Source organism: Tyto alba, unplaced genomic scaffold, assembly GCF_018691265.1.
Source record: "Tyto alba isolate M040663 unplaced genomic scaffold, T.alba_DEE_v4.0 Super-Scaffold_26, whole genome shotgun sequence".
NCBI lineage: Eukaryota > Metazoa > Chordata > Aves > Strigiformes > Tytonidae > Tyto > Tyto alba.
In genome coordinates, this window is record NW_024881300.1 from 10031871 (window position 1) to 10059307 (window position 27437).

At 46.9% G+C, this 27437-nt stretch overlaps 3 protein-coding genes and 1 long non-coding RNA gene across 12 annotated transcripts in view; 2 read left to right on the forward strand and 2 right to left on the reverse strand.

Annotated features, from left to right (window-relative positions):
• Positions 1–9989: 9989 nt before the first annotated feature.
• Positions 9990–27305, reverse strand: LOC122152375 (protein C19orf12 homolog). 3 transcript variants are annotated; one of them, XM_042797381.1, is made up of 4 exons: positions 27239–27305; positions 12344–12968; positions 11920–11970; positions 9990–10783 (listed from the first exon to the last, which is right to left on the reverse strand). In XM_042797381.1, the coding sequence occupies exons 2-4, from the start codon at positions 12363–12365 to the stop codon at positions 10518–10520; spliced, it is 339 nt and encodes a 112-aa protein (XP_042653315.1). In that variant the 5' UTR covers positions 12366–12968; positions 27239–27305; the 3' UTR covers positions 9990–10517. The 3 variants fall into 3 exon arrangements, with proteins under 3 accessions (XP_042653315.1, XP_042653314.1, XP_032843034.2); XM_042797380.1 differs by having other exon boundaries at positions 11862–12038; positions 27239–27254; XM_032987143.2 differs by lacking the exons at positions 11920–11970; positions 12344–12968; positions 27239–27305 and adding an exon at positions 10871–11022.
• Positions 10036–21663, forward strand: LOC122153879. The gene is made up of 2 exons (XR_006165723.1): positions 10036–10099; positions 21550–21663. It is a non-coding gene; the product is annotated as an uncharacterized LOC122153879 (long non-coding RNA).
• LOC122153878 (protein C19orf12 homolog) lies at positions 14743–17388 on the forward strand. Of its 3 annotated transcripts, none has more exons than XM_042797382.1 (3): positions 14743–15171; positions 15463–15639; positions 16719–17388. In XM_042797382.1, the coding sequence occupies exons 2-3, from the start codon at positions 15480–15482 to the stop codon at positions 16976–16978; spliced, it is 420 nt and encodes a 139-aa protein (XP_042653316.1). In that variant the 5' UTR covers positions 14743–15171; positions 15463–15479; the 3' UTR covers positions 16979–17388. The 3 variants fall into 3 exon arrangements, with proteins under 3 accessions (XP_042653316.1, XP_042653318.1, XP_042653317.1); XM_042797383.1 differs by lacking the exon at positions 14743–15171 and adding an exon at positions 16480–16631 and having other exon boundaries at positions 15547–15639; XM_042797384.1 differs by lacking the exon at positions 14743–15171 and having other exon boundaries at positions 15532–15581.
• Positions 21164–27437, reverse strand: part of LOC104366381 (protein C19orf12 homolog) — a 28040-nt gene continuing 21766 nt past the window's right edge. The window contains exons 1-3 of one of the 5 annotated variants that reach the window (XM_032987151.2): positions 27239–27344; positions 23294–23463; positions 21164–22214 (exon numbers count right to left, since the gene is read on the reverse strand). In XM_032987151.2, coding sequence (XP_032843042.1) covers positions 21949–22214; positions 23294–23453 — 426 coding nt within the window. In that variant the 5' untranslated portion in view covers positions 23454–23463; positions 27239–27344 and the 3' untranslated portion in view covers positions 21164–21948. The other 4 variants (XM_032987147.2, XM_032987148.2, XM_032987150.2 and 1 more) reach the window with 4 other exon arrangements.

Consider the following 27437-nt stretch of genomic DNA (forward strand, 5'->3'; position numbering starts at 1 on the left):
TAAAGCATGTTGTTATTTAACAAGAAACTTAAACAACAGCTGGGATTCAGGCCCGGCTGGCCAGCATGAGTTCTGACTCCTCAGCTCTGGGGTGAATGCTCAGGGTTTCTATTTAGTGCTTGAGGGTAAACACAAGTGAAGAAAAAAAAAAAAAGGCCAAATCTGGTGCTTCCTTTCTGTTTATACCATGTTATCATCTGACTGAATTTTCCCAAGTCTTCTGCAATCCCCTGCAGTCATCAATATTAATTGAAATGGTATTTCTCTGGTGGGGGCACAGTTTAGAGTAGGTCAACAAACCTTATGACCTAAGCAGATGTTTTGGAGTTTTAAAGCAATAAGTACACTAAGTTCTGGTTTTTGCATCCCTCTTCAAGCTTAGTTCATAACTCTGCACGGCAGTGATTGTTTTTATAATGCCTCCCACCCACCAGAACGGTGTACATGCTATGCAAACAGAAAATGACCTTAAAAATAAACGGCCATTAGAACAGTTCACAAGCCAAAAATAGCCTAGCTGCTGAATCTGCATCCATAGCTGGCGTGCCAGTTCCCTGCTCCTGAGGTGAAACTCCCAGTTTCTTTGAAGTAACTGGTTCCAGAAATGTATTCCAGTTTTGACCCTTCTCCTTAGTTCTCATAAAGATCAGCTTTTATTTATCTTATGTGTCCAAAAGTCTTACTGTTATCAGCCCTGAAAGAGCTATGAACTGTTCTTACCCACTAATGAAGGACAGGCACACTTCTAACAAATGCTGCCTGGTTGAGCAAGAGCTTTTCTTAATCACAGCAGGAAAAAAAAAACAAACACAAACAGACTCCACCAAAAACAACCCAGCCCCTTTTTTCTGTGTATGCTGTAGTTGATGGCCTTTCTGTAAATGCACATACCTTCCAGCAACTGGCACATCCCATTTCTCACAGGAGGTGGGTATGGAGAAGAGCCAATGATGGAAAAGATGTGACTCCTGTAAATAATTAAGAATAACGGTGACTCGCATCACATACACAGTGCTATTTTGAAATGTGGTATTTTGGAGCCAAGGAGGTGCACATGAGCATTTGCACTTCCAGAGGCTCCTTACATGCATGCTGCTTGTGTGTGTTACAGTGCCTTCTCCCAGAGCTTTCCCTATTGCTAGCCTGTCACCCGGTGTTGGTCCCAGCTCTGGACCCGTGCTGGCAGCGCCAGGGCATCGCGCCGCAGCTCCTGCCGGGCAGGGACACCCTGACAGGCTGGGGCTGCCACAGGGTCGAGAAGACACCCCAAGCAAGCTAACGACTCTTAAACTGTTAATGCATGTGGTAAAAGGACCCTGCCCAGGAAAATATGGGGAAATTTAAACAAAGCCTCTCACCCCCTTCCTGTAGTTTCATTAGACAATCTGGGGAGCTCAGCACTGCAATTAGAGCCTGGGGCTCCTGGCTTCTGGCCTGCTGAACACATGGGTTTTACATCATGGGTTATGCTGTTACAGTCCAGCCTGGAGTTTTCCAGCCCCGTTTCTATCCCTAGTGCATTAATGGGGCATTTCCTGATGCTTTTTTTTTTTTTCTTTTTTGTGTTAAATAAATCCCTTGCCAGCGATTCACTGAATTTTGCAAACCCATGTGACTAAAAGAGCAGTAGCTTGAATGCTCACTTTGGAAAAATATCTGGAGGCTGGGGATTTTATGGGGTCACAGTCTCCTGAAAGGCTCCCAAAGATGTGTGGGGACCAGTTGCCATAAGGGGTTCCTTGCTCAGCCCCTGCCTAAAGGTGTCACAGCACAAAGGGCACAGCACCCTGCAGCCGTCCCTGCTGCACACCAGCCTTGGCACTACCCGACCCCAAGGTTCGAGCAGAAACTGGAGCCCAGGCACTTCCAGCAAAATGCAAGAATTTTTTGGCCCTCAGCAAAATGGTTCCTTTTCAGCTGAGTACACAAGAGACAGAGGACAGTCCCTCTATCTATCAGGAGCAAGAACAACACTAGTGCACTGAACACAAAAATCAAAACTTGAATGTTAGCATCAGACCTGCTAAAACTGCTGGGGATTCTCCAGCAGAGAGACAGGAAAACAGAGTTAAGATCCATGCAGTGAGGCAATCTTCTGCTCTCCAAAGTCAGTAAAAAGGTGAGGAAGAGGATAGCACTGCTGTAGCAGCCAGTCACAAAAGCCAAAGGAAGGGCAATGAGGATATTTGCTCTGTGAGTAAACTGAAAAGAAAGGATCAAAGAGGTCCAGTGGAGCACATGTGCTCTGCCATCCTAAGGCGCAGCCAAGGCACAGCACCAACGCCAGAGCACGGTGCTGACTCAGCACTTCCCCAGCATTCGGAGGCAGCAGGGTGAAGCAAGCCAGCTTCTCAGTCAGAGTCTTGCTCCCGGTTACTCAACCGCTCCGTTTTTATCCAAGCAAGAACTCTGGCTCTGCCTCAGCCCGCGGCCTCTTCCGACTCACTACTGCTGCAAGGCAGTTCCTCATGTTCCTCAGCCTGGGATTTTGGGTTAGCAGGAGGAACTGAGGAGCACAAGTGGTCCCATCTACTGCTGAGCTTTAACACCATGTGTCTCCAACAAAAAGTACAGGCTTCTGTTTATGACCCTTTCTGCTCCAGGCCATGGATCTTTAAGAAAGGTGTTGGCAGGAAGAATATGTTACACTACCGTCACTTCCATGGTGGACACAAGATGGCAAAACAGCCTCAAGAAACCCTTGCCCAAGACCTGAGCGCTGGAGATGGTCTGCAGAGCACCTGGGGAGGAACGCAGCGCTCCGGGGAAGCACAGGCTGTACCCCATGGTGTAAAGCCCTGAGGGGGCAACATGCAGCCAGGCCTGCTTTATGCTGCATCTCACAGGCAGGAGAAACCCCAGGGTCATGCATGTGTGTGGGAAGGAGCCTCGCTCCTGCCTGCACACATGTTCATAAAACCTCCAACAGACATGGCTGTCGGAGCTGCGGTCCCGAGGCGGGAGCTGGAGGAGATGGGTCAGGCAGGGAAGTGGTATGGAGTGCTGGCAAACACCGAGCGACTCCCTTTCAAGTTCACATTTGACTTCCTGTCTAGTAAGGCCCAGAAATGCGAATAAACCGCAAGCGGGTTTCCTGTAAACCTGTCATTGATAGGTTACTCACTGAGTGATCCTGCATCCCGGCAGTGATCCTGCTGCCGCAGGAAGCAAGGGAACACTGTGCACCATTTAGCTTTGGTTAGCCTCTCCTTTTTTGTCCTAAATACCATGGGGTTTTTGTCCTAAACACCGCAGGGTTTGGTGAAAATCTTAGAAAAAAAAGGTATTTGAGAAGGCAAAAACATTAGCTTAAGTCCAGACAGGCCTCTTTTCCTCTAACAGACAGCAATAAGCAAAAAAGCCACAGGTGGATTTTATCGGAAGAGTTGCAGAGAAGGTTAAACCAGACGCTTAGGGGGTTCATATACAAAGGCTCTTCCAGAGACACCAGAGGGAAAAGCAAGTGTGACACCGAGGCCTTTCAGCAGATTTGTTCCCCCTCCCGTCACAGCCCGCAGGAGGAACCAGGTGCTCTGACACACATCACCCCCCTCGCAGCCGTTAGCCTGCGACCAGCCCCGGGCAGAGCACGGCCCAGGGCGAGCGTGTGTGCTGGGGGAGCCCCTCGGCAGCCCCCTGAGTGCACATCTCCCCGTGTGCGGCACGCCGGCTCCGCGCGGTGCCGGAGCTGCAGAACGAGCCCCGGGCCCGGCAGCACGCGCCGGAGAGCCGTGCTTACGGGAGCGGCCCCTGCAGCCGCCCGCCAGCGGTTTGAACGGCTCAGAGACCGTGGTGCGAGCTGGCAAACCAAACCCCCAGCCAGAGCCACCAGCACCCATGGCACAACTACCTGCTTTCCATCAAAGTCCCTGCCTGGGTGAGTGTTCGCTCAGCAGCAAGCTGCAGGCAAGCCGCCCCGAGCCTCTAGCTCCGGCCAAAATCTGGCCTTGAGCACCCTTGTTTTCTGACCAGCCGCTAAGAGCCAAGCAGCCCAGCAGATATTTACTGTGCTTGGTTTCTTAGTCCAAAGGTCTTCCACACACTCCCGCAAGCCTCTGCCCGCGCTTTGCAGCCCAGCCCTGCTCCCCAGCGGTCCCCAGCACAGGCACCGGGTCCGGCCCAGCGTCTCTGCCTGGGGCCACACAAGCGGGGAGCTGCCCCAGCACCTTCTCCCTGCGCAGCTCCGGCGGCAGGAGGGAGCCTCACGCCGCTTGCAGGGCTGTCTCCTCTGCCAGGAGACGCTGTTCTTCACGGGCTTGGCAGGATCCAGCTGCTCTCCCTGACACACTCCTAACACAGCTGACTTGACTAGATCAGCGGAGGAGCAACGCTGTGCATTAACCCTGCATGGGCCTCTGCAGCGGAGCTTTCTGCTGTGGTTCAGGCAGGGGGGACGCCTTACCCCCCCAGTCTCTGCAGAGCCGTCCCCTGGCCAGAGGAGGACTTGTCCTGCAGGATATCGGGCTGCAGCCGCATTTGTTCATTCTGCTAGTCCCCCATCCAAGGCGGGCACAAGCCCTGCAGGCCAGCAGCAAGCTGAGCAAGGCCCTGCGTCTGGGCTGGCTCCCATCGGGCACTCGCGACATCACATGCTGCAGCCATCTCTTTGCAAGGAAACAGCCATAACAATGAGAGTTTCAACAAAATCCATTGGTGAAGAGCTACAATGCTAATCTGGGGAGGATGACAAATGGAGACTGTCACCCTTTGCTATTTTGAAGTCTTCAGCAGTACTGCTGACATCCCTATAATACAGCAGTTATAGCTGTGTTACCTTCATAAAATAGGGTCTGTAATGCAGCTGGGGTAAGCCCCCAAGCAAGGGCAGCACCTCACAGCATGGCCCTGGAGCCCAAAGACATCCCTTTCTGGAGCAACAGAGCTGCAAGCAGCTTGGCGATCACTAAGCAAGCATCCATTCCTCACACCAGCTGACATCCTCTCTTTGCTCAGGGACATTTAACAGCCAAAGCCCAGCACATGGCTGTGTCACATAAAAGATTCTAAAGGATGTGTTATTTGTTTTAGACCTTACAGATTAGAGACAGACTGGTAAAAATAAGGTTATTCCTCCACACAGCTTCCCCTGTTTCAGCACCCTCACATCTGGGCAATCCATGAAGCACGGGGAGGGGGAGCCCCCAGGATTGCAACTCCTCTTCCCCTTGGGAGATGGGGAAGGGTCCTGTGTTGGAAGCAGGGAGAGAAGCTGGTCATTACCCGAGCAAGAGCAATGCAGCTCCCCAGACACAAGCTTTCACAGGCAGCTCCAGAACCAGATGTAGTGTTAACAGCTGTTTGGAGCAGAGCAGGCTGATCACCTCCAGTACAGCTCTGCTTCCCACACCACAGCATTCAAACTTTCTCCTCCCTGCTCATCCTCCCCCACCAAAATTTGTCTCCCATGTTTGAGAGGTTGGGTTTTCCTGGGGCTGGCTTGCCTAGCTACCCCGGTGGGATGCACGCTGCGATGTGGGGCACGCCGGAGCTGCCTGACACGCCGGGCAGCGGGCACGGCATCCCTCCCAGCTGAGCCAGCCCTGCACAACAGCTACCTCTGCGAGCTGGGGGTTTGCTGGCTGCAGGTTCAGGAAGAATAGCAAGATAAGGGAGGAGAATGAGTCTTTTTTATATAAAAACTTTAAATTAGTTCTGTGAGAACACTTAAACACATGAGGAACTTTTGATCAGCATATGACCCATGTAATCTCTCTCTGTAAAACAACTTTCCCTTCTGCAAAACAAAGCAATAGCATGACAATATCTTAATACAATGTCCACTGTATGTGCGTGTGAATAAAGGAGATTTCCTTCTTTAAAAATAATGTCTAGTGATTTCAATTCTGGTGGCATGGAGACATTTTCTGCTTGGTGCAAGCAATAAAGACATTTGGTTTAATTTTTAAGCTGATATTGCAATTTTGAGAACATGAAATAATGGATTGCAACTGATGGACTGAGAGAGGTTAGCATTTCCTACCTCTGCTTAATCACTTGTTTGTACACAGGAAAGCATTCAGGGAGAAAGGCTCCACTCCTGAGCAGGATAAGAGGCACAAAGGCAAATGGGCAGGTCTTCCCCTACCACAGGAAAATGCTTTTGTACAATATGAAACATGCCATGCTGTCTTCAGAACGCGATTGCTTTGGCACCGCATACATCGTATTTTATTTGCAGTAGCATGTACGTTGGCACAACACTGCAGAAATTGTGTACTGCATGTGTTTGGGATAACATATGGAAGCAGTCTTAATGAACCAGAGCCAGAGTCCACCTACCCCCAAATCATGAGGGACAGTGTGTAGGAGGCACCCACAGCGTGATACTTCTGCTTTTGTCTCTTGTCAGGCCGTGAGAAACTTCCCGAGGCAGTGGCTGATTCTCGGCTGGTGCATTTAACAGTCCTTGCTGCCATCAGCCTGCCTAATCCCTTCCTGAACACATTTTTGTTTTGGCACCTAGAGCATCCTGTGCCAGTTAGCTCCACGATTCTGTTACGCTATGTGAGCAAGCACTTCCCTTCACCTCTGCCAGTTCAGTGGGTGCACCCTGCCTTCTATGCCACAGTATTGTTCCTCCTATTCACCTCTGTGCTGTTCACAGCCATGACCAAAGCTCTCCCCATTAGTGTCTTTTCCAGGTTGAGCACTTTTAAACTAACCCAACTCTCTTTACACAGATGCCCTCCCATACCATGTTATCCTTCCCTGTATCCTTCCCTGCTCTACAATGCCCATTTTGGCTCCAAAAGCACTAACTGAAGTGGATTGAGCAGGCTGCCCAGACTACTCAAGATGAGGCTGCTACCTGGGTTTATCCAGTGACCTAACAACATACACTGCTGCCTTCTAGGTTTCCTTCCCAATCTGTCCTAACCTTCTTGTTGCCTTCTGGCATGCTGCTGAGCACTGAGCTTTTATTACCAGAAATCTGTCCACAGTGACCTCAAGCTCTTTCCTGAGAGAAAACAGGTCACTTGTAGCCCATCAGTGCGACTGTATAATCAGGGTTATCTTTCTTCTGGTGGCATTTACCAATACTAACCAATACTTGCTGTTCTACTGACCACTGCCTCATGTCAATGCTAGCAGCTGATGGCAGGCGTTGCAGTGCTGCAGGCTGGTGGCTTTGCTGCCCAGAAAGGCTTTGAAACCTTGCTGTTAAAGAAAGCACCCGCTCTATTCCTTGGCATGTCAGCACAGCACAGCATGACCTTGTTTTCCTTTGCGATCAGTACACACCAGTACAATACTGTAATTACAACACAGCACCAGCAACACAGAAACTGGAGCTCTTCAGATAAACAGAGCAGTGCCTGGGTTTAACTCAGTGGCACTGGGACTTCATCCTCTGGGCAGGGTTAAGAGGCAGTGGAGGCCCTATGCACGGGTGGAAACTGAGCTGCTGCAAAACACTGGAGTGACTTTGTTAAACACTTGGCATCGTGCTGCTTTGCATGAATATTTGAGGTTCCCAAAGACAAGGCTAACCAAAAGACATGGGGTTGCTTTGAAGATGGCTCAGTTGTTGGGGCGTGAGCAGCCAGTAGTTGGTTAATTGGTTTCCTGATTGCTATCTTCAGACACCATCCAATTTTTGTCTACTGCATAACAATACAGTGCAGTTCAATTATGCACAGTAGAAACACATACCTTTGTCACAAGGATTGGTGGCAGCTTAATTAGTTAGTACCAGCAGAGCACTTTGAAGATGTAAAGCACTACCAGAATGCTTCTTATTATCCTCATTGCTACTTATCACTAGTGGCACAATGTGAAGACTAATCTTCGTCCTATACTCAGGGGGGATGTGCTGCCACCAATGTCAGCAGCCTCAGACCCATGAGGCACAGCTGGGGATGTGAAAGCCCAGAATGAGGATTAGACTCAGTGGCAGCACAGGCTGCTGCAGAGTTAAACTTCAGAGACAGTAAAAAAGCCTCAAGTATGCAGGGAGCTGCCAGGCAATGGGAGGCTGGTTCACTGTGGTTATGGAACAAATATTTTTATACAGAGATTCCTGGAGAGAATGGCTGGGAAAAAGCAAGCAAGCCCCTTTTACAGAAACCAACAAAATCAGATCCAAGAGCCTCCCTCACCAGCACCCCATTTAGCTTTTTCTTACTGACTTTGTTTCTGCATAAGCAATCAATAAACTGCAGTTTGGTCAAAAGTCTGCTGCATGGACTTTAGCTCACTGACAGGCACAGAGGAGGCAGCTGTTACACCAGCAACTGATACTCCAGCAATTATTCTGCTTTAACCCAATATTTGTGGAACCGTTTTGCCCTGTAACTGCTTCCTTGTGTAACTTGAAGCATTTGCTCTTGCATTCCATCTCTTCCAAGCCCAAATATTACATTCAGCTGTTGCGTCTTTTGTATCCTTCACTGCTCTGAAAAGGAGAAAGTCTTTCATTCAGGATTTTGAAAATCTGTTTATGTAGGGCTTAAAATTAACCTGGAAGGGCAAGGCAGAAAGTTAGATAGCCCCTTCATTTTGCCCTTAAAGAGTAGGGATACTTGGAACCAGAAAGGTTTGAGTAAATGCAGATGGCAGTCAAAAGTCAGAGATACCCTGACCTCCATTATTACTAGGCAAAATTGCCTGCTGGAGAGAGGTCAGGAATCTAGAGGAACAATCCATTGGCACAGTTAGCTGGGCAAGAATGAAAAATCATGTTGAAAATCCACACAAATATCAGAACAACAAGCTTACCTACAATTCTGCAACAAGGATAGTCTTTACACCCTGGCCCACACACTTCAGCAAGAGACAAAGACCTCTTCCAACTGAGAGAGAATGCCAGTGCCTGGGAAGGTATAACTGTGTCTAAACACACACCTGCCAGATCTCCCTGACCTCTTTCACCTGGAACCCTCCTATCTCATAGGTGTTCAGGGGCTGATTGGGACTCAGCTCACTGATTCATAAATTATTATGCCATAACATCACAACACAAGGAGCTTCAGAGAGGCAAGGTTAAAAATAAGCCCATTATGTTCTAATTTTATGAAAATTAATATATATTACCATATTTTACTTAATCACTTTTCTAATCTTTAAATCAACCGAACGTTAAGCGCTGCTAAAATTTAAACTTGGATCTCCCTAACACCATTAACACATATTAATTTGCTATTAAATCATAATGGTGTGAGATACTTTCATGTCCAACAGAGGGGAGGAGTGCCCACTTACCATCCACTTCTGCCTTTCACATCACCAAAAATCTGTTTTCAAACTATGAGAAGAACAATCCCTGCCCAGCCCTCTGGGCAGGAAAGTGCACAGAACGCATTAATGGTACCTACAGAAGTAAATGAATCAGTTGTATACGATAGCAACTTCTGAGTTTAAAACTCAACTCCTAGAAACCGCGCCACACACACAGAGATAAATCTTGATTTTGGGGGGAAAATGACATTATCGGGGCAGCGTCACTTGCTTTTGCATCCAAAAGAAGGCACACCTGCACATTTTTCTACTCACGAACTTGCCTGACAAGCGCCTTGAGGCAATCAGTGGGCAACTGGCTGGCACTTCAGCAACACTGCATTTGGAGCTTTGCAGTGTCAACTGCAGCTGGCAAGTCACCCCCCGCCACTGCTGCCAACTGCTGGCTGTCCAGGACAAGGCTGGCTGCTTCTCCCAATTCCAGTGCCCAGTTCTTCAAGAGTTCATTTACTTTAAAGCAAAACACAGACCACTATGATGCTTCTTATGAACACTAACGAAAACAAAGGACCAGATGTTCAGATTCACCCAGGAAACCAATGCTGAAATGACAACCCTAGTCCTAGGGAAAGTGCAAACACAGCAGAGTCAGCTCCCCAGTTTTTAGTGTTTTTAAAAGAGTATTCCTGTCATGCATTCCCATTCTAGGACACCCGGAACTACTAATTGTGTACTGTTGGTTTACCTGTTGCTTTGAATCTTGTTTAGGCATTGGCTTCACTTCTTACAGAAAGGAATGCATAACTCAAGAATTACAAGTGAAATGGGACAAAGATTAAGGTAAGGATGGACATCTTTGAGTTCACAGTACAGTAACGTACTTTCCTGGAACTGTCCTTTCCAGGACTGAAACAGAGAGTAGGTAAAAGTCTTCGAAGTGCTCCGACTACTTTGGCACCTAGATATCATTCACAGAAGAAATTCACAGCACTACCACAAAGAGGATGAAATCTCCTCACTAAAACACAAAGATTTGAAAATTTTAACCAGTGATACATTAGCGTAAGAGAAGCATAATTACCCTCAGGGATTCTGAGTTCTGTCCTAGTGCAGAGTAATTCAATATTACATTACAAGTCAGCGTCACGATAATTCAGTAACCTAATTCTATCTTTACCAAAAAGCAATTTAAAAAAACTAAACTGAAACCAAAATCCAAAATAATACTTAGCTCTGACTACATTCGTACTTAATACTGGTAACTATTAATTGCTGTGTTGAAGAATAACAATTGTCAAAGTGGAATTCATTACACTGTATAACTCCTGTTCTGGAAAGACTTATTGTTGGTACTGTATTTTTATCCCTAGTTCTTTGGACAGGTACTCTGTCAGCAGTATTGTCAACTTCTCCTGGAGGCCAGCATTTCCCATTACAAGAGCTGTGAGCTCATCAATATCAGTCCATTGTAAGCACTCAAGAATAACTATGGATTCAGAATAGAATTTCTGCTTCTCAGCAGGAGACAACTCCCATAAAATCTGAGGGAGTGGCTTGAAGCGTGGAGCGGTCATCCGGGCACCAATCAATCCACCAAATACCCCTCCTAGAAAAGAGAGAGAGATGTTACTCTTTAGCAGTTACTGTTGGAACCTGAAATTCTCTCCACAGCCTTCATCAACAATGTTCCCACCTTTATTAGATATCAGTGCAGAGTTGCATTTGTGACTACTTTAACCGGGTTCATAGACGATGTTCAAAGCACCAAGAAGGATTTTTAGAGCTTTTTACATCCACAGCAATCACAAAGGAGCTCTTTACGCAATCAAAGCTGATAGCTTCAAGCTAGAAATCAGAAACAAAGCAACACTCCTTGATGCAAGAGATACAGAGGAGAGACAACTCTTTTCTGATAGACTCTGGCCTTCCTGTAATTTTCCATACATGGAAAGAAAGCAAAGTGACAGGGCGTAACGAATTCCAGAGACAAAGATCACCACAAAGTGGGTAGCGGGTACTTTTAAAATACAGAAATAAACATCATTGTTGACAAGATCATTGGGAAGACGATCCTGTCCCTCGCTAAGGCTGACTAAGCATACTTGGCCACCCTCGCTTTACACCCCACTTTTCTTTCTTCTGTGCCAGCAGGTGCCAACACCCCCCGACTGCTCCCGCCACCTCCTGTGCTCCTTCGCCCCTGCCTCACCCCCCTCCTCCTCACTCCCCCGCCGCAGCGCCGGAGCAGAGCCTGCTCCAGCGAGCTCAGAGCCTCTCCGTTTGCTCTCGGTTTCGTCCCACGCCTCGGACACTGGTGTACCTCAGCGGATGGAACCAGCGCTCTGCCCACCAAAAGCAAGCGACTGCTTAACAGCTTGCTCCAAGGGTTCCAAAGGTGCCACCAGCTCAAGCTCAGACCTCTGGGTGGCTTCCCGTTCACAGCCCAGGAGTCTGAGTCAGCGAGGTCACCATCACCCTAGAAGGAAACGCTGACACACGCCTTCCTGATGCACAGCTCCTTGCTAGAAACCCGACAGACAACATGGCATCTTGTTAAAGCCCAGTTACGTGGGATCTCAGCGCTGCACGCCCCTTTCCTTCAACCCATACCTACCACAGCCCTCCTAGTCTCTTCACTCAGGCAGTTAACCACACTTCTTGCTCCAACAGAAAAAGACACTTACCTACTATAATTCCAGGTGGACCTGCCATCAGCCCACCAAGTAATGCTGTTGGAATTACCAGCAGTGCTCCTGCACGAGAGCCTTTGACAGCAGCTTTCATCCGCTTCACCTGAGGGAGATCACAGAGCAGTTGCACCACATCATCGACACTGATGGGCATCTTGGCAATTTAAGATCCTGGAAAAAGATGTTTTAAGTTGTCTTGTGATTGTTGCAACAGGGACTAAGCAGCATTCAGAAGACTGCGACTAAAAGCAGAGGCACAGTCGAGGCAGGAAAAAAAAAATCACTTTCACTTTCATTTCTGGGAAATCCACCCCCTGTTGCACACAGCCAAATATCACTGTATCTGCAAATCAAAGCACAGAGTAGACCAGAAACACCTTGGTTTCTGACAAATTCAGAAGACTGAACAAGGACAAGTATCAGCAATGAGAGACTTAAGAAAGTTTCTATCTAAACCTACTGTACATTGCCTTTACCTTGAGTAACTGTCACGTGCATTCAGCGTCCGGCACAGCTCCGGGAAGAAGGCAAAGCAGAGCCTTCCTCTGCGGCAGCTAGGAGATGATAATTCCCCACCCACCAAGAAGCCTTAAGTACTGCAGGATTCAGTTCCTCCCCTCAGTGAGACAGAAACTTGTCCGTAATTGTCCTCCACTTGCTTAGCATGATCTCAGAGTATCCCAACCTCCTGAGTGTTGCTATGAGTTCACTGCTTCTCTTTGGGCTAAATCCAGCAAACTTCTCTTGCAAAGCTCTTCAGCGTGAAGGCTCTGTGGCATGGATGGGACAATTCCAGTTGGAGAGCTGACAACAGAACATGGCTCTCACTGAGACTGGCAGAAATGTCCATCCCCCAGTCAAACTGACTGACTTGCACAATTTCCTAAACCAATCTAAGTGTAATTCATCTGAAAGGCTGTTTTGTGAGCACTGAAACCGGAAGCTGAAGCATCACATTGCTGCAGGGCGTAGAAGCTGGCTGTCCACAGAAAGCTGCCCACGTTACTTATCCACCACGCTGCCAATAAATACCAGGGCATTTCCTTATGAGAACGTGGCCTCTCGAGCAGTGCAAAGGTGATCCGCTACTCCAGGGTTTCTCTGAAAAAATAAAAAACTCTTTTACAACTAGAGAGGCCTCTTTTCCTCTAACAGACAGCAATAAGCAAAAAAGCCACAGGTGGATTTTATCGGAAGAGTTGCAGAGAAGGTTAAACCAGACGCTTAGGGGGTTCATATACAAAGGCTCTTCCAGAGACACCAGAGGGAAAAGCAAGTGTGACACCGAGGCCTTTCAGCAGATTTGTTCCCCCTCCCGTCACAGCCCGCAGGAGGAACCAGGTGCTCTGACACACATCACCCCCCTCGCAGCCGTTAGCCTGCGACCAGCCCCGGGCAGAGCACGGCCCAGGGCGAGCGTGTGTGCTGGGGGAGCCCCTCGGCAGCCCCCTGAGTGCACATCTCCCCGTGTGCGGCACGCCGGCTCCGCGCGGTGCCGGAGCTGCAGAACGAGCCCCGGGCCCGGCAGCACGCGCCGGAGAGCCGTGCTTACGGGAGCGGCCCCTGCAGCCGCCCGCCAGCGGTTTGAACGGCTCAGAGACCGTGGTGCGAGCTGGCAAACCAAACCCCCAGCCAGAGCCACCAGCACCCATGGCACAACTACCTGCTTTCCATCAAAGTCCCTGCCTGGGTGAGTGTTCGCTCAGCAGCAAGCTGCAGGCAAGCCGCCCCGAGCCTCTAGCTCCGGCCAAAATCTGGCCTTGAGCACCCTTGTTTTCTGACCAGCCGCTAAGAGCCAAGCAGCCCAGCAGATATTTACTGTGCTTGGTTTCTTAGTCCAAAGGTCTTCCACACACTCCCGCAAGCCTCTGCCCGCGCTTTGCAGCCCAGCCCTGCTCCCCAGCGGTCCCCAGCACAGGCACCGGGTCCGGCCCAGCGTCTCTGCCTGGGGCCACACAAGCGGGGAGCTGCCCCAGCACCTTCTCCCTGCGCAGCTCCGGCGGCAGGAGGGAGCCTCACGCCGCTTGCAGGGCTGTCTCCTCTGCCAGGAGACGCTGTTCTTCACGGGCTTGGCAGGATCCAGCTGCTCTCCCTGACACACTCCTAACACAGCTGACTTGACTAGATCAGCGGAGGAGCAACGCTGTGCATTAACCCTGCATGGGCCTCTGCAGCGGAGCTTTCTGCTGTGGTTCAGGCAGGGGGGACGCCTTACCCCCCCAGTCTCTGCAGAGCCGTCCCCTGGCCAGAGGAGGACTTGTCCTGCAGGATATCGGGCTGCAGCCGCATTTGTTCATTCTGCTAGTCCCCCATCCAAGGCGGGCACAAGCCCTGCAGGCCAGCAGCAAGCTGAGCAAGGCCCTGCGTCTGGGCTGGCTCCCATCGGGCACTCGCGACATCACATGCTGCAGCCTGGGGAGGTATAGCTGTGGCTAAACACACACCTGCCCCAGCTCCCTGACCTCTATCACTCGGTGCCCTCCTATCTCATCAGTGTTCAGAGGCTGATTCTGGCTCAACTCGCTGATTCTCCAATTCAAAAAACAAACTTCAGCAGAGTATGTATATGACTTCTAGTCTAGTCTGTAGCTGGGCTGGTATTTGTAATCTAACAAATCTAAATTCATTATAGCCATGAATTCATCAGAGTGAAAAAAGAAACTAATACTACTTTTCATGGAAAAAGAAAACTGTGTTACCCATATAGTGAGGCAGCCTTGATAGACTGAATTTAGGGAACAATCTAATTGCCATAAAATGACACATCTCAATCACTAATCTAAGTTTGAATACAGGATTGCTTTTTTTCTTTCTTTTTTTTTTTTTTTTATTTTTAAAATAAAGATATTCCCTCCCGTTGCTAACACAGCATTTAGAATCATGCTTGGATAATAGTTTGAAATCAGGAAGCTTAAAAGAAAAACACATAGAAAAAAGGACAATTTTTGACTAAGAATACACCGTCTGCCAGTGAAAACCTAGCTTAATTCTGTGTCCTGGTTTTGGCTGGGACAGAGTTAACTTTCTTCTTAGTCTGACTCCTGCAATCTGTTCCCTTCCTTAGGCTCTTTTTGCTTGCGATAGAGACCCTCCCACCTCCAGCAATCAGCTTGGAAGTCCTTAAAAGACTAACAAAAAAGGGAGAATAACTGATACGTGAAAACAAACAACTGATTTGTGGCAAGAATTAGGACAAGGAGAAAATACCTAACAGAATAGCTCATTATCATCTGCTGGTTGCAGTAGAGGGAGGCTCTGCTTTGTCATTTTCCTGGAGCTCTGCACGAGCCAAAGGCAATGTACCGTAGGTTTAGATAGAAACTTTCTTAAGTCTCTCATTGCTGATACTTGTCCTTGTTCAGTCTTCTGAATTTGTCAGAAACCCAGATTTTTCTGGTCTAATCTGTGCTTTCATTTGCAGATTCAGTGATATTTGGCTGTGTGCAACAGGGCGTGGATTTCCCAGAAATGAAAGTGAAAATTATTTTTTTTTTTCCTGCCTCGACTGTGCCTCTGTGCTTTTAGTCTCAGTCTTCTGAATGCTGCTTAGTCCCTGTTGCAACAATCACAAGACAACTTAAAACGTCTTTTCCAGGATCTTAAATTGCCAAGATGCCTGTCAATGTTGATGATGTGGTTCAACTGCTCTGCCATATCTCTCAGCTGAAGCGGATGAAAGCTGCTGTCAAAGGCTCTCGTGCAGGAGCACTGCTGGTAATTCCAACAGCATTACTTGGGGGGCTGATGGCAGGTCCACCTGGAATTGCTGTAGGTGAGTGTGGTTTTTCTATTGGAGCAAGAAATGTGGTTAACTGCCTGAGTGAAGAGACTAGGAGGGCTGTGGTAGGTATGGGTTGAAGGAAAGGGGCGTGCAGCGCTGAGATCCCACGTAACTGGGCTTTAACAAGATGCCATGTTGTCTGTCGGGTTTCTAGCAAGGAGCTGTGCATCAGGAAGGCGTGTGTCAGCGTTTCCTTCTAGGGTGATGGTGACCTCGCTGACTCAGACTCCTGGGCAGTGAACGGGAAGCCACCCAGAGGTCTGAGCTTGAGCTGGTGGCACCTTTGGAACCCTTGGAGCAAGCTGTTAAGCAGTCGCTTGCTTTTGGTGGGCAGAGCGCTGGTTCCATCCGCTGAGGTACACCGGTGTCCGAGGCGTGGGACGAAACCGAGAGCAAACGGAGAGGCTCTGAGCTCGCTGGAGCAGGCTCTGCTCCGGCGCTGCGGCGGGGGAGTGAGGAGGAGGGGGGTGAGGCAGGGGCGAAGGAGCACAGGAGGTGGCGGGAGCAGTCGGGGGGTGTTGGCACCTGCTGGCACAGAAGAAAGAAAAGTGGGGTGTAAAGCGAGGGTGGCCAAGTATGCTTAGTCAGCCTTAGCGAGGGACAGGATCGTCTTCCCAATGATCTTGTCAACAATGATGTTTATTTCTGTATTTTAAAAGTACCCGCTACCCACTTTGTGGTGATCTTTGTCTCTGGAATTCGTTACGCCCTGTCACTTTGCTTTCTTTCCATGTATGGAAAATTACAGGAAGGCCAGAGTCTATCAGAAAAGAGTTGTCTCTCCTCTGTATCTCTTGCATCAAGGAGTGTTGCTTTGTTTCTGATTTCTAGCTTGAAGCTATCAGCTTTGATTGCGTAAAGAGCTCCTTTGTGATTGCTGTGGATGTAAAAAGCTCTAAAAATCCTTCTTGGTGCTTTGAACATCGTCTATGAACCCGGTTAAAGTAGTCACAAATGCAACTCTGCACTGATATCTAATAAAGGTGGGAACATTGTTGATGAAGGCTGTGGAGAGAATTTCAGGTTCCAACAGTAACTGCTAAAGAGTAACATCTCTCTCTCTTTTCTAGGAGGAGCATGTGGTGGATTGATTGGTGCCTGGATGACCGCTGGAAAGTTCAAGCCAGTCCCTCAGATTTTATGGGAGTTGTCTCCTGCTGAGAAGAAGAAACTCTATGATAAAGCCATAGTTATTCTGAGGAACATACACTGGACTGATATTGCCCAGCTGACAGATCTTGTAATGAGTAATTATGATTTCCAGCAGAAGCTGTTAACTCTACTGACAAATTATCTCACCAAAGACCTAGGGATGAAGATACAGTACTGACAATAAAGCTTTCCAGAACAGGCTTTTTACAGTGGAATGAGTTTCACTCTGACAATTGTGATTCTTTGACATAGCAATTAATAAATATCAATACTAATTATGAATGAAGGCAGAACTACATATTATTTTGGGTTTGCAGTTTTGCTTCTCTTACACTAATGTATCACTGGTTAAAATTTTCAAATCTTTGTGTTTTAGTGAGGAGATTTCATCCTCTTTGTGGTAGTGCTGTGAATTTCTTCTGTGAATGATATCTAGGTGCCAAAGTAGTCGGAGTCGGAGCACTTTGAAGACTTTTACCTACTCTCTGTTTCAGTCCTGGAAAGGACAGTTCCAGGAAAGTACGTTACTGTACTGTGAACTCAAAGATGTCCATCCTTACCTTAATCTTTGTCCCATTTCACTTGTAATTCTTGAGTTATGCATTCCTTTCTGTAAGAAGTGAAGCCAATGCCTAAACAAGATTCAAAGCAACAGGTAAACCAACAGTACACAATTAGTAGTTCCGGGTGTCCTAGAATGGGAATGCATGACAGGAATACTCTTTTAAAAACACTAAAAACTGGGGAGCTGACTCTGCTGTGTTTGCACTGTCCCTAGGACTAGGGTTGTCATTTCAGCATTGGTTTCCTGGGTGAATCTGAACATCTGGTCCTTTGTTTTCATTAGTGTTCATAAGAAGCATCATAGCGGTCTGTGTTTTGCTTTAAAGTAAATGAACTCTTGAAGAACTGGGCACTGGAATTGGGGGAAGCAGCCAGCCTTGTCCTGGACAGCCAGCAGTTGGCAGCAGTGGCGGGGGGTGACTTGCCAGCGGCAGTTGACACTGCAAAGCTCCAAATGCAGTGTTGCTGAAGTGCCAGCCAGTTGCCCACTGATTGCCTCAAGGCGCTTGTCAGGCAAGTTCGTGAGTAGAAAAATGTGCAGGTGTGCCTTCTTTTGGATGCAAAAGCAAGTGACGCTGCCCCGATAATGTCATTTTCCCCCCAAAATCAAGATTTATCTCTGTGTGTGTGGCACGGTTTCTAGGAGTTGAGTTCTAAACTCAGAAGTTGCTATCGTATACAACTGATTCATTTACTTCTGTAGGTACCGTTAATGCGTTCTGTGCACTTGCCTGCCCAGAGGGCTGGGCAGGGATTGTTCTTCTCATAGTTTGAAAACAGATTTTTGGTGATGTGAAAGGCAGAAGTGGATGTTAAGTGGGCACTCCTCCCCTCTGTTGGACATGAAAGTATCTCACACCATTATGATTTAATAGCAAATTAATATGTGTTAATGGTGTTAGGTAGATCAAAAGTTACATTTTAGCAGCGCTTAATGGTTGATCGATTCAAAGAATAACAAAGTGATTTGGTAAAGTATGTTATTAAAATAGTGACTTGATTACAGATCTGAGAATGACAAGATTCGCACTATCTTACTATAGGGTATTCTGAGTCAAAGTATCTATGTGTATGTATGTCTGTAAAACACAAGGCACATACACACATACAGAGAAAGAGCACAGAAATGGATGTCCTCTGTAATGATACAGGCGTCCACAATCGTAAAGGCAAGTGTGCATAGTTAAACACGCAGATAGGTAAAGGGGTGGATGGAGGAGACTAGCCTATAGTTAAAATTTCTCTCTTCTAGAGTTTGGAGCAAATACTCACAATGCATTGGTTTTTGTCAATGGGTGATAATTGAGATTCAAGAAGTCATTTGACTTCACCCTGGCCTTCCATTGGCTTTGTGGGCAAATGATTTTAATAATTTGAGAAGTCTGAGCCTGAGAGATGTCCCAGCTTGGGGGAGATGCTGCGATCCAGGAGAGCTCAAAGGGTCTTGCTTAGAAGTGCTATTTATAGGGTCCAAGATAATTGGCTTTTGACAGGTACCTTGCCATTTCAGCCCAACTTGCAAGGTGGAATGGTACTTCCTACCAGTTGTGCAAGCCCAGAAATTGCTAGATCTTGGAGTTCTGGTATCGCCCGCTTTGTGCTGCAACCCTAGTCAAATTACATAGCAAGTGAGGTTAATTTAAATATAACTAAGCAATGAAGGACAAAGTGATAATGAACTAACCAATGGTCATTACAGTAAATGTGTACTCATGCCATTTCAAGTGTATAAATACCTTGAAGTTCTTTAGTGTGTTGTGCTAGCTTGGTGGAATTATCACCTAGCACCCATCTCTGGGCAAATGTGGAATAAAACGATGTTTTGGCTCTGTGTGTAAGATTGGCTTTCACACATGGGTAGAGAACCCTGTTTGAGGGACAGAAGCCTAGGGCAGATATCTGCCCCCGAGAACAATGCATCCAAGACCAAAATATTTCCATCTTGTTCACTTCCTGCTGCCTATCTTAGCCTACTCATTCCCACAGAAGCCCACAGAGGACATGGCTACCCATGGCTTCTGCCGCAGCCACCATTGACACAAACGGCAGCAGGGCATGCCCAGGAGGATAGAATTTGATCGTTCTGCAGCATTCAAGAGTATGAACTGTCATAAACTACTAACATACAAACAACAAAACCACTGTGGGGTGCTGTGCTCATTCTCCCTTGGTAGTTACGTATCAGGATCTCCGCAATCTGAAGCAGTTCTCTCCTAATTCTCGTTCATCAAAACTCACTCGAGGTGAACGCTTGAGCTGGATTCTGTTCTTCCTCCCTTACCAGCAGTGCAATGTGTTTCAGAACAAGCTGCAAAACTATTCCTACCACTTTCAATACAGGCACCTGCCACCTTCCAACACGTTCCATGAGCACCAAGCCTGTTAAATAATGATACAGAAAACACAATTCAACTCATTTCTTCCTGGTTCTACTTCAGTCATCTAAAACCCTAGAGAAGAGAAATCTCTTATAATGACTAAGAGTGTTCTCTGGGGCATGGAGCCTAAAGCTTCTTGGGAGCTCAGGGTCAGCATGGTTTAATCTAAGCTAGGCTGGCCCATGCAGAACTCCCAACCACTTGGACCAAACTTCCACCGGTACCCATATGACACAAGGCCCTTTCTTATGACAGTGAATGCTGAAAGATCGTAATTAAAACCAGTTCAGCATTTCTAAGTGTATAATAAAGAGCATTTGAATGGAATTTCTATAAGAAATAGAGGACTAGGGCTCATTAACCTAGGACATACTTCAAGCTCTATTCATGGCTACAACACTGTTATGACTGGTAAAAAAATCAAATCACTACCTCTGTTAGGGCTCCGGTTTATGAATACACATAAAATGGGAGTCATGATATTACTGTCTGAAACCACTCTGAAACGTACAGTGATCTGTTTAAATACTGGATACTATTATAAATTAAGTGAAACCAACAACTTTCCTATGGCCCACTTTACTATGAGATGTCAAGTTCTTTTATGTCTGCGTTCAAACAGCTGACTAAAAGATGACAGTCTCCACGCTACTGGATCATTCCGTTATCTGCTGCTATTAGCAATGTGTTACTTTGGAAAGAGTTAATTTAGATTGTGAAATAACCACGAAATTACAAAAAAAAAAAAAAGTGTCTTCATAAAAACAGTATTTTAAAACGGATAAAGAGGGTATCTGAAATCTTAAAAAGCCACTTGCAGTGCGTGTAACCTCTCAAAGAATCTGAAAAAAGACTGATTTCAGGCTCGGCATTATCAAACTATGACACGGTAGGAGTGCCCACTTAACATCCACTTCTGCCTTTCACATCACCAAAAATCTGTTTTCAAACTATGAGAAGAACAATCCCTGCCCAGCCCTCTGGGCAGGCAAGTGCACAGAACGCATTAACGGTACCTACAGAAGTAAATGAATCAGTTGTATACGATAGCAACTTCTGAGTTTAGAACTCAACTCCTAGAAACCGTGCCACACACACAGAGATAAATCTTGATTTTGGGGGGAAAATGACATTATCGGGGCAGCGTCACTTGCTTTTGCATCCAAAAGAAGGCACACCTGCACATTTTTCTACTCACGAACTTGCCTGACAAGCGCCTTGAGGCAATCAGTGGGCAACTGGCTGGCACTTCAGCAACACTGCATTTGGAGCTTTGCAGTGTCAACTGCCGCTGGCAAGTCACCCCCCGCCACTGCTGCCAACTGCTGGCTGTCCAGGACAAGGCTGGCTGCTTCCCCCAATTCCAGTGCCCAGTTCTTCAAGAGTTCATTTACTTTAAAGCAAAACACAGACCGCTATGATGCTTCTTATGAACACTTTAATGAAAACAAAGGACCAGATGTTCAGATTCACCCAGGAAACCAATGCTGAAATGACAACCCTAGTCCTAGGGACAGTGCAAACACAGCAGAGTCAGCTCCCCAGTTTTTAGTGTTTTTAAAAGAGTATTCCTGTCATGCATTCCCATTCTAGGACACCCGGAACTACTAATTGTGTACTGTTGGTTTACCTGTTGCTTTGAATCTTGTTTAGGCATTGGCTTCACTTCTTACAGAAAGGAATGCATAACTCAAGAATTACAAGTGAAATGGGACAAAGATTAAGGTAAGGATGGACATCTTTGAGTTCACAGTACAGTAACGTACTTTCCTGGAACTGTCCTTTCCAGGACTGAAACAGAGAGTAGGTAAAAGTCTTCAAAGTGCTCCGACTCCGACTACTTTGGCACCTAGATATCATTCACAGAAGAAATTCACAGCACTACCACAAAGAGGATGAAATCTCCTCACTAAAACACAAAGATTTGAAAATTTTAACCAGTGATACATTAGCGTAAGAGAAGCATAATTCCCTTCAGTGATTTCGAGTTCAGTTCTAGTGCAGTCATTGCCAAGGCAGTGTCAGGACAAGGCAGTAATGCAATACTATCCTTAACAAAAAAACCCAAGCAATCACTGTCAACGGAACAATACTTAGATCTGCCTACATTCATAATTAGTAGTGATAACTAATAATTTCTGTGTTGAAGAATCCCAATTCTCAGAATAATATTCATTACACTGTAAAAATTCTGCTCTGTAAAGGTTCATTCTCCATACTGTATCTCTGCTCTTAGCTCTGTGGAGAGGTAATTTATCAGCACTGATAACAACTTCTCCTGGAGGCCAGCATTTCCCATTACAAGAGCTGTCAGCTGCGCAATATCAGTCCAGTCTAAGTGGTTGAGAATAACAATGGCTTTATCATAGAGTTTTTGCTTCTCAGCAGGAGGCAATTCCAATAAAATCTGAGGGACTGGCTTGAACTTTCCAGCAGTCATCCAGGCACCAATCAATCCACCACATGCTCCTCCTAGAAAAGAGAGAGAGATGTTACTCTTTAGCAGTTACTGTTGGAACCTGAAATTCTCTCCACAGCCTTCATCAACAATGTTCCCACCTTTATTAGATATCAGTGCAGAGTTGCATTTGTGTCTACTTTAACCGGGTTCATAGATGATGTTCAAAGCACCAAGAAGGATTTTTAGAGCTTTTTACATCCACAGCAATCACAAAGGAGCTCTTTACGCAATCAAAGCTGATAGCTTCAAGCTAGAAATCAGAAACAAAGCAACACTCCTTGATGCAAGAGATACAGAGGAGAGACAACTCTTTTCTGATAGACTCTGGCCTTCCTGTAATTTTCCATACATGGAAAGAAAGCAAAGTGACAGGGCGTAACGAATTCCAGAGACAAAGATCACCACAAAGTGGGTAGCGGGTACTTTTAAAATACAGAAATAAACATCATTGTTGACAAGATCATTGGGAAGACGATCCTGTCCCTCGCTAAGGCTGACTAAGCATACTTGGCCACCCTCGCTTTACACCCCACTTTTCTTTCTTCTGTGCCAGCAGGTGCCAACACCCCCCGACTGCTCCCGCCACCTCCTGTGCTCCTTCGCCCCTGCCTCACCCCCCTCCTCCTCACTCCCCCGCCGCAGCGCCGGAGCAGAGCCTGCTCCAGCGAGCTCAGAGCCTCTCCGTTTGCTCTCGGTTTCGTCCCACGCCTCGGACACTGGTGTACCTCAGCGGATGGAACCAGCGCTCTGCCCACCAAAAGCAAGCGACTGCTTAACAGCTTGCTCCAAGGGTTCCAAAGGTGCCACCAGCTCAAGCTCAGACCTCTGGGTGGCTTCCCGTTCACTGCCCAGGAGTCTGAGTCAGCGAGGTCACCATCACCCTAGAAGGAAACGCTGACACACGCCTTCCTGATGCACAGCTCCTTGCTAGAAACCCGACAGACAACATGGCATCTTGTTAAAGCCCAGTTACGTGGGATCTCAGCGCTGCACGCCCCTTTCCTTCAACCCATACCTACCACAGCCCTCCTAGTCTCTTCACTCAGGCAGTTAACCACACTTCTTGCTCCAACAGAAAAACCACACTCACCTACAGCAATTCCAGGTGGACCTCCCATCAGCCCCCCAAGAAATGCTGTTGCACCTGCCAGCAGTGCTCCTTGAGCAGAATTTTTTACAGCAGCTTTCATCCCCTTCTCCTCCGAGAGGTGGGACAACAGTTCCAACACCTCATCAACATTGACGGGCATCTTGGAGATCCTGGAAAAGACGTTTTAAGTTGTCTTGTGATTGTTGCAACAGGGACTAAGCAGCATTCAGAAGACTGTGCGACTAAAAGCACAGAGGCACAGTCGAGTCAGGAAAAAAAAAAATAATTTTCACTTTCATTTCTGGGAAATCCACACCCTGTTGCACACAGCCAAATATCACTGAATCTGCAAATGAAAGCACAGAGTAGACCAGAAAAATCTGGGTTTCTGACAAATTCAGAAGACTGAACAAGGACAAGTATCAGCAATGAGAGACTTAAGAAAGTTTCTATCTAAACCTACTGTACATTGCCTTTGGCTCGTGCAGAGCTCCAGGAAAATGACAAAGCAGAGCCTCCCTCTACTGCAACCAGCAGATGATAATGAGCTATTCTGTTAGGTATTTTCTCCTTGTCCTAATTCTTGCCACAAATCAGTTGTTTGTTTTTACAGATCAGATCTGCCCGTTTTGTTTCATGCTTAATCACTTCCATGCTGACTGCTGGGGCAGGAGGCTGTCTATAGTTAAGCAAAGAGAGCCTGAGGAAGGGAACAGCTTGCAGAATGGTTTAGATGAGAGACCTGGGCCTGAGAATAAATGGGGAGTGCTTGCGACAGGGCATCAGAAATGCAGGGATGTATGTGTACGGAGGTCAGGACAGAGAGCAGTCACGCAAGATGACTCTTGTGTATAAGGAGGCAGAGAGATGGGACCTCAGCCCCTTTACACACAGTGACAAGTCCCCAGCATGCAGCAGATACTTGCCTTCAAGCATGATCCCTGGAAGACCAAACCTGTTCCACCTCATTCACTTGATGCTGCTGCCGCCTATCTAAGCCCACTCATTTGCACACAAGCCCACAGGGAGCATGGCTACCCAACAGCTGCTGCTGCAGCCAATGCTGACAAAAACGGCAGCAGGGCATGTCTGGGTGCAGGTTCCAGCCCCCAACCCTGCAGGCACAGGAAGCCAAGCTATTGCACTGAACACAACACCGAGAAAAGGTGCATAACATGACCTAATTAAAAAACCCCAACTATTACAGGATGCCTTTTCTGCATATTAAGTATTTTTTTCCCCAGGATGCTTGTCTTGTCACAGTGGGTAAATCAGGAGGCGTAACAGAAGCAAACACATGCCTCTGAGTTGCAGGTACCAGCAAGTGTAGCAAGCAAGGAAAGAGGCTGCATGAAGAAACAGTACAGCTTCTCTAATTTAAAAAAATAGTCTAACTGAAAAAAAAAAGATTTTGCCCCTTATTTTGCACCTAACGTTTGCCTGCAGTTAAGCCAGTCACTTGAATCAAACTTTTTAGAAATGGTTACTATGGTCTACCTTTTCCAGGCACCCATCCTGCAATCTGAGATATTTGCAAAAATGCTGACTCCTCAAAATAACAAAATAAATTCAAATGCAGCTCTGTTTGTGTACAGTGTTACACAATGCCAAACACTGAAAAATCTACCTCTGGCTTTCAGTTTGGCAAAGCAAGCGGATACTTTTGACTTTAACAACTACTTTAATGATAGGAGAACAGAGATACTAAAAATATCCCCATCTCATGTTGCAAAATTAGGTTCCATACTAATGAAACAATCTGATTCAGATCAAGGAGGTCAGAAGAAAACCCATACAGTGAAATTAAGAAACTCCTTCCCCATAGCAGAGCTGAAGGAGTGTTCAGTAAATAAGGCCCAAGGCCTTAGCACTGAACACTAAGAAAAAGCTTGCTCATTCCATACAACTGCTAGAAAGCATACACATGATCTGTGTAGATCTTCAGGCTGAAACTTAAAGACAACAGCAAATATTTATGCAAGCACAGGACAATTTCTTCTGTCTGAGCTCTATCTGTATGGCAATGTTTTGTAATAAATATGGGGTCAGCACTAGAGCAAAACCAAACGCAAAGAACTAAGCAACTGAGACAGACTAAGGAACACAACTTCACAGTGTGCACAAAGATCTGACCTGATGATTAAAGAGCCCAGAAGTTCATTAACTATTTCAGTAATAGCTGGTGAATGGCCAGGGAATCAAGATACTCCTATCCGCAGAGGAGGCCTGTCTCATCACTGGTCCACACGCATAGTGTTGGCTTGAGTAGCATTTGTGCTTCTAAATCATCATTTTCTGAAAATCCTACTTTTAGAGCCCAGCTTAGTATTTAAAGTCTGCAAAGCAGATGGTCTGTCCGACTGAAGTCATGACTGGCATCAGCAGCCAGTAAAACTTTGTTTAAACATACCAGTTTTAACCCTGCTCTGCATTTATAATTTTCAGTTATTTTGCTAAGGAAGGGTTCATTCCTACTTACTGGTGTCAAGATTAAAACATGCTGGTTGCCATTCTGATCTCGGTATTTGGTACTCTTCTCTCCCAACATCTACAACTATTTATTGTAATACTATAATTATGTTGCTGACTATACATTTATTCAGACATTCAATTTTTTGAGTTTCAACTATATTAGGAGATGGTAGGAAACTCATGTAGAGAATCTGAATTCTGAAGCTGAGATGCATAAAAGAGCATTCTAATACTGTTTTGTAAGAACTGCAACCTGAGAAGCATTGCTTACTTTCGCCTTTTTTGTATTTATCAAAGCATGTGTATTTATCAAAGCGTTTAACTCATATATTTCACAAAAGAGGCAACAAATTTACCCATTCTATGAACAAGCTACTTCTAGCAACTGAGGAGCTGATTTTACAAGGTTCTTGGATGCCTAAAAATGCAGGTAAATATTCGGTGGGAATTACCTCCTTCCACTGTGATTAAAGGAAATTTGGCACTTTACCTGCCTAGGCACTCAGGATATCCTGCTTACCTGGACTGCTAAATTACAAAGTATCTGTGAAAGACTGACCTTAACTCCTTCAGCCCTTGAATTTTTTAGACCTACTCAATGTCTTTCTGATTTAGAAATCTAGAGTAGAATTTGTTTTTTTCATTTCCTAGCCACCTCCTCCATTTTGAGGACAGTATTCGAAAAAAGATACAGGTCACTTGCATCAGCTAGCTGTTATTGAAGCCAAAACAATCTGAATTTCAGTTAAGAAAGAAAAAAAAGAGCTAACACTTGAAAACACAAATAGCAGAGGTTGCTCCCCTGTAGAGTACTTGGCACAGCACACTGTAGGGGTATCTTCCAAATCCAAACTAAGCCTGAAAGATGCTTTCCCTGACTCACTACAAAAACATAAACTTCAGCTCATTAAAATTCATCAACATGTTATGTTTTAAAATTTATTGAAGTCTTTATAGCTAAAATAGGCTGAACATAAAGTGTAATTATAAAATCCTTCAAACAGCCGAAATTTAATTACACTTCAGATATTTTTTATTTATTTTCCTACGAACGCCGATTTCAGGTTTACCATTGCTGAAACAATTATATTGCCCCAATATAACTTGGAGAAAAAAGGAACCATTAGTTAACGGAGAGCTCAGTTTTAAAGCCTCTTCTCACCGTACCCAACCGATGCCCTCAAACGTCGAGGCGGCCCCGGCGGCTGGGGCGGCCTGCGCTGGGGGCGGCCAGGCCCGGGTCCCTCCGCTGCGTTCCGCTCGGCGCCGGGAGGCAGCCGCGGCCCCGCTGCCCACAGCGCCGGCCCCGCCGCCGCTGCCGGGCCCCGCTGGGATCCGCCCGGGGAGGCGGAGGGGACGGCGGGGCCCACCCGGCCGCGGCTTTCGGCCTCCCCCGGTCAGAGTCGGGGCCGAGCCCCGCCGCGGCCCTGCTTGCCCTCCTCCTCCTTCTCCTCCCGCCTCCCGGCCGCTTACCTCAGCCGGCAGCGGGCGCGGCGCCCGGCTCGCCCAGGGCTGGGCAGGAAAGCAAGAAACGCCCGCGGCGCCGAGGGCGGAGCGGAGCCCCGCGGGACCAACACCGCGCAGCCCGGCCTGGCGCGGCCGCTGCCGCTGCTGCGTGGGGAGCGCCGAGCCGAGCCGCGCCGAGCCGAGCCGAGTCGAGCCGAGCCGAGGC

Bases quoted from the DNA above. Each gene is read 5' to 3' on its own strand.
- LOC122152375 (XM_042797380.1), bottom strand. From the start codon at position 12,021: ATGCCCATCAGTGTCGATGATGTGGTGCAACTGCTCTGTGATCTCCCT. The intron at 10,784-11,861 runs GTAAGTGTCTTT...TCTCTTTTCTAG, and splicing joins TCCACCTGGAATTATAGTAG to GAGGGGTATTTGGTGGATTG.
- LOC122153878 (XM_042797382.1), top strand. From the start codon at position 15,480: ATGCCTGTCAATGTTGATGATGTGGTTCAACTGCTCTGCCATATCTCT. The intron at 15,640-16,718 runs GTGAGTGTGGTT...TCTCTTTTCTAG, and splicing joins TCCACCTGGAATTGCTGTAG to GAGGAGCATGTGGTGGATTG.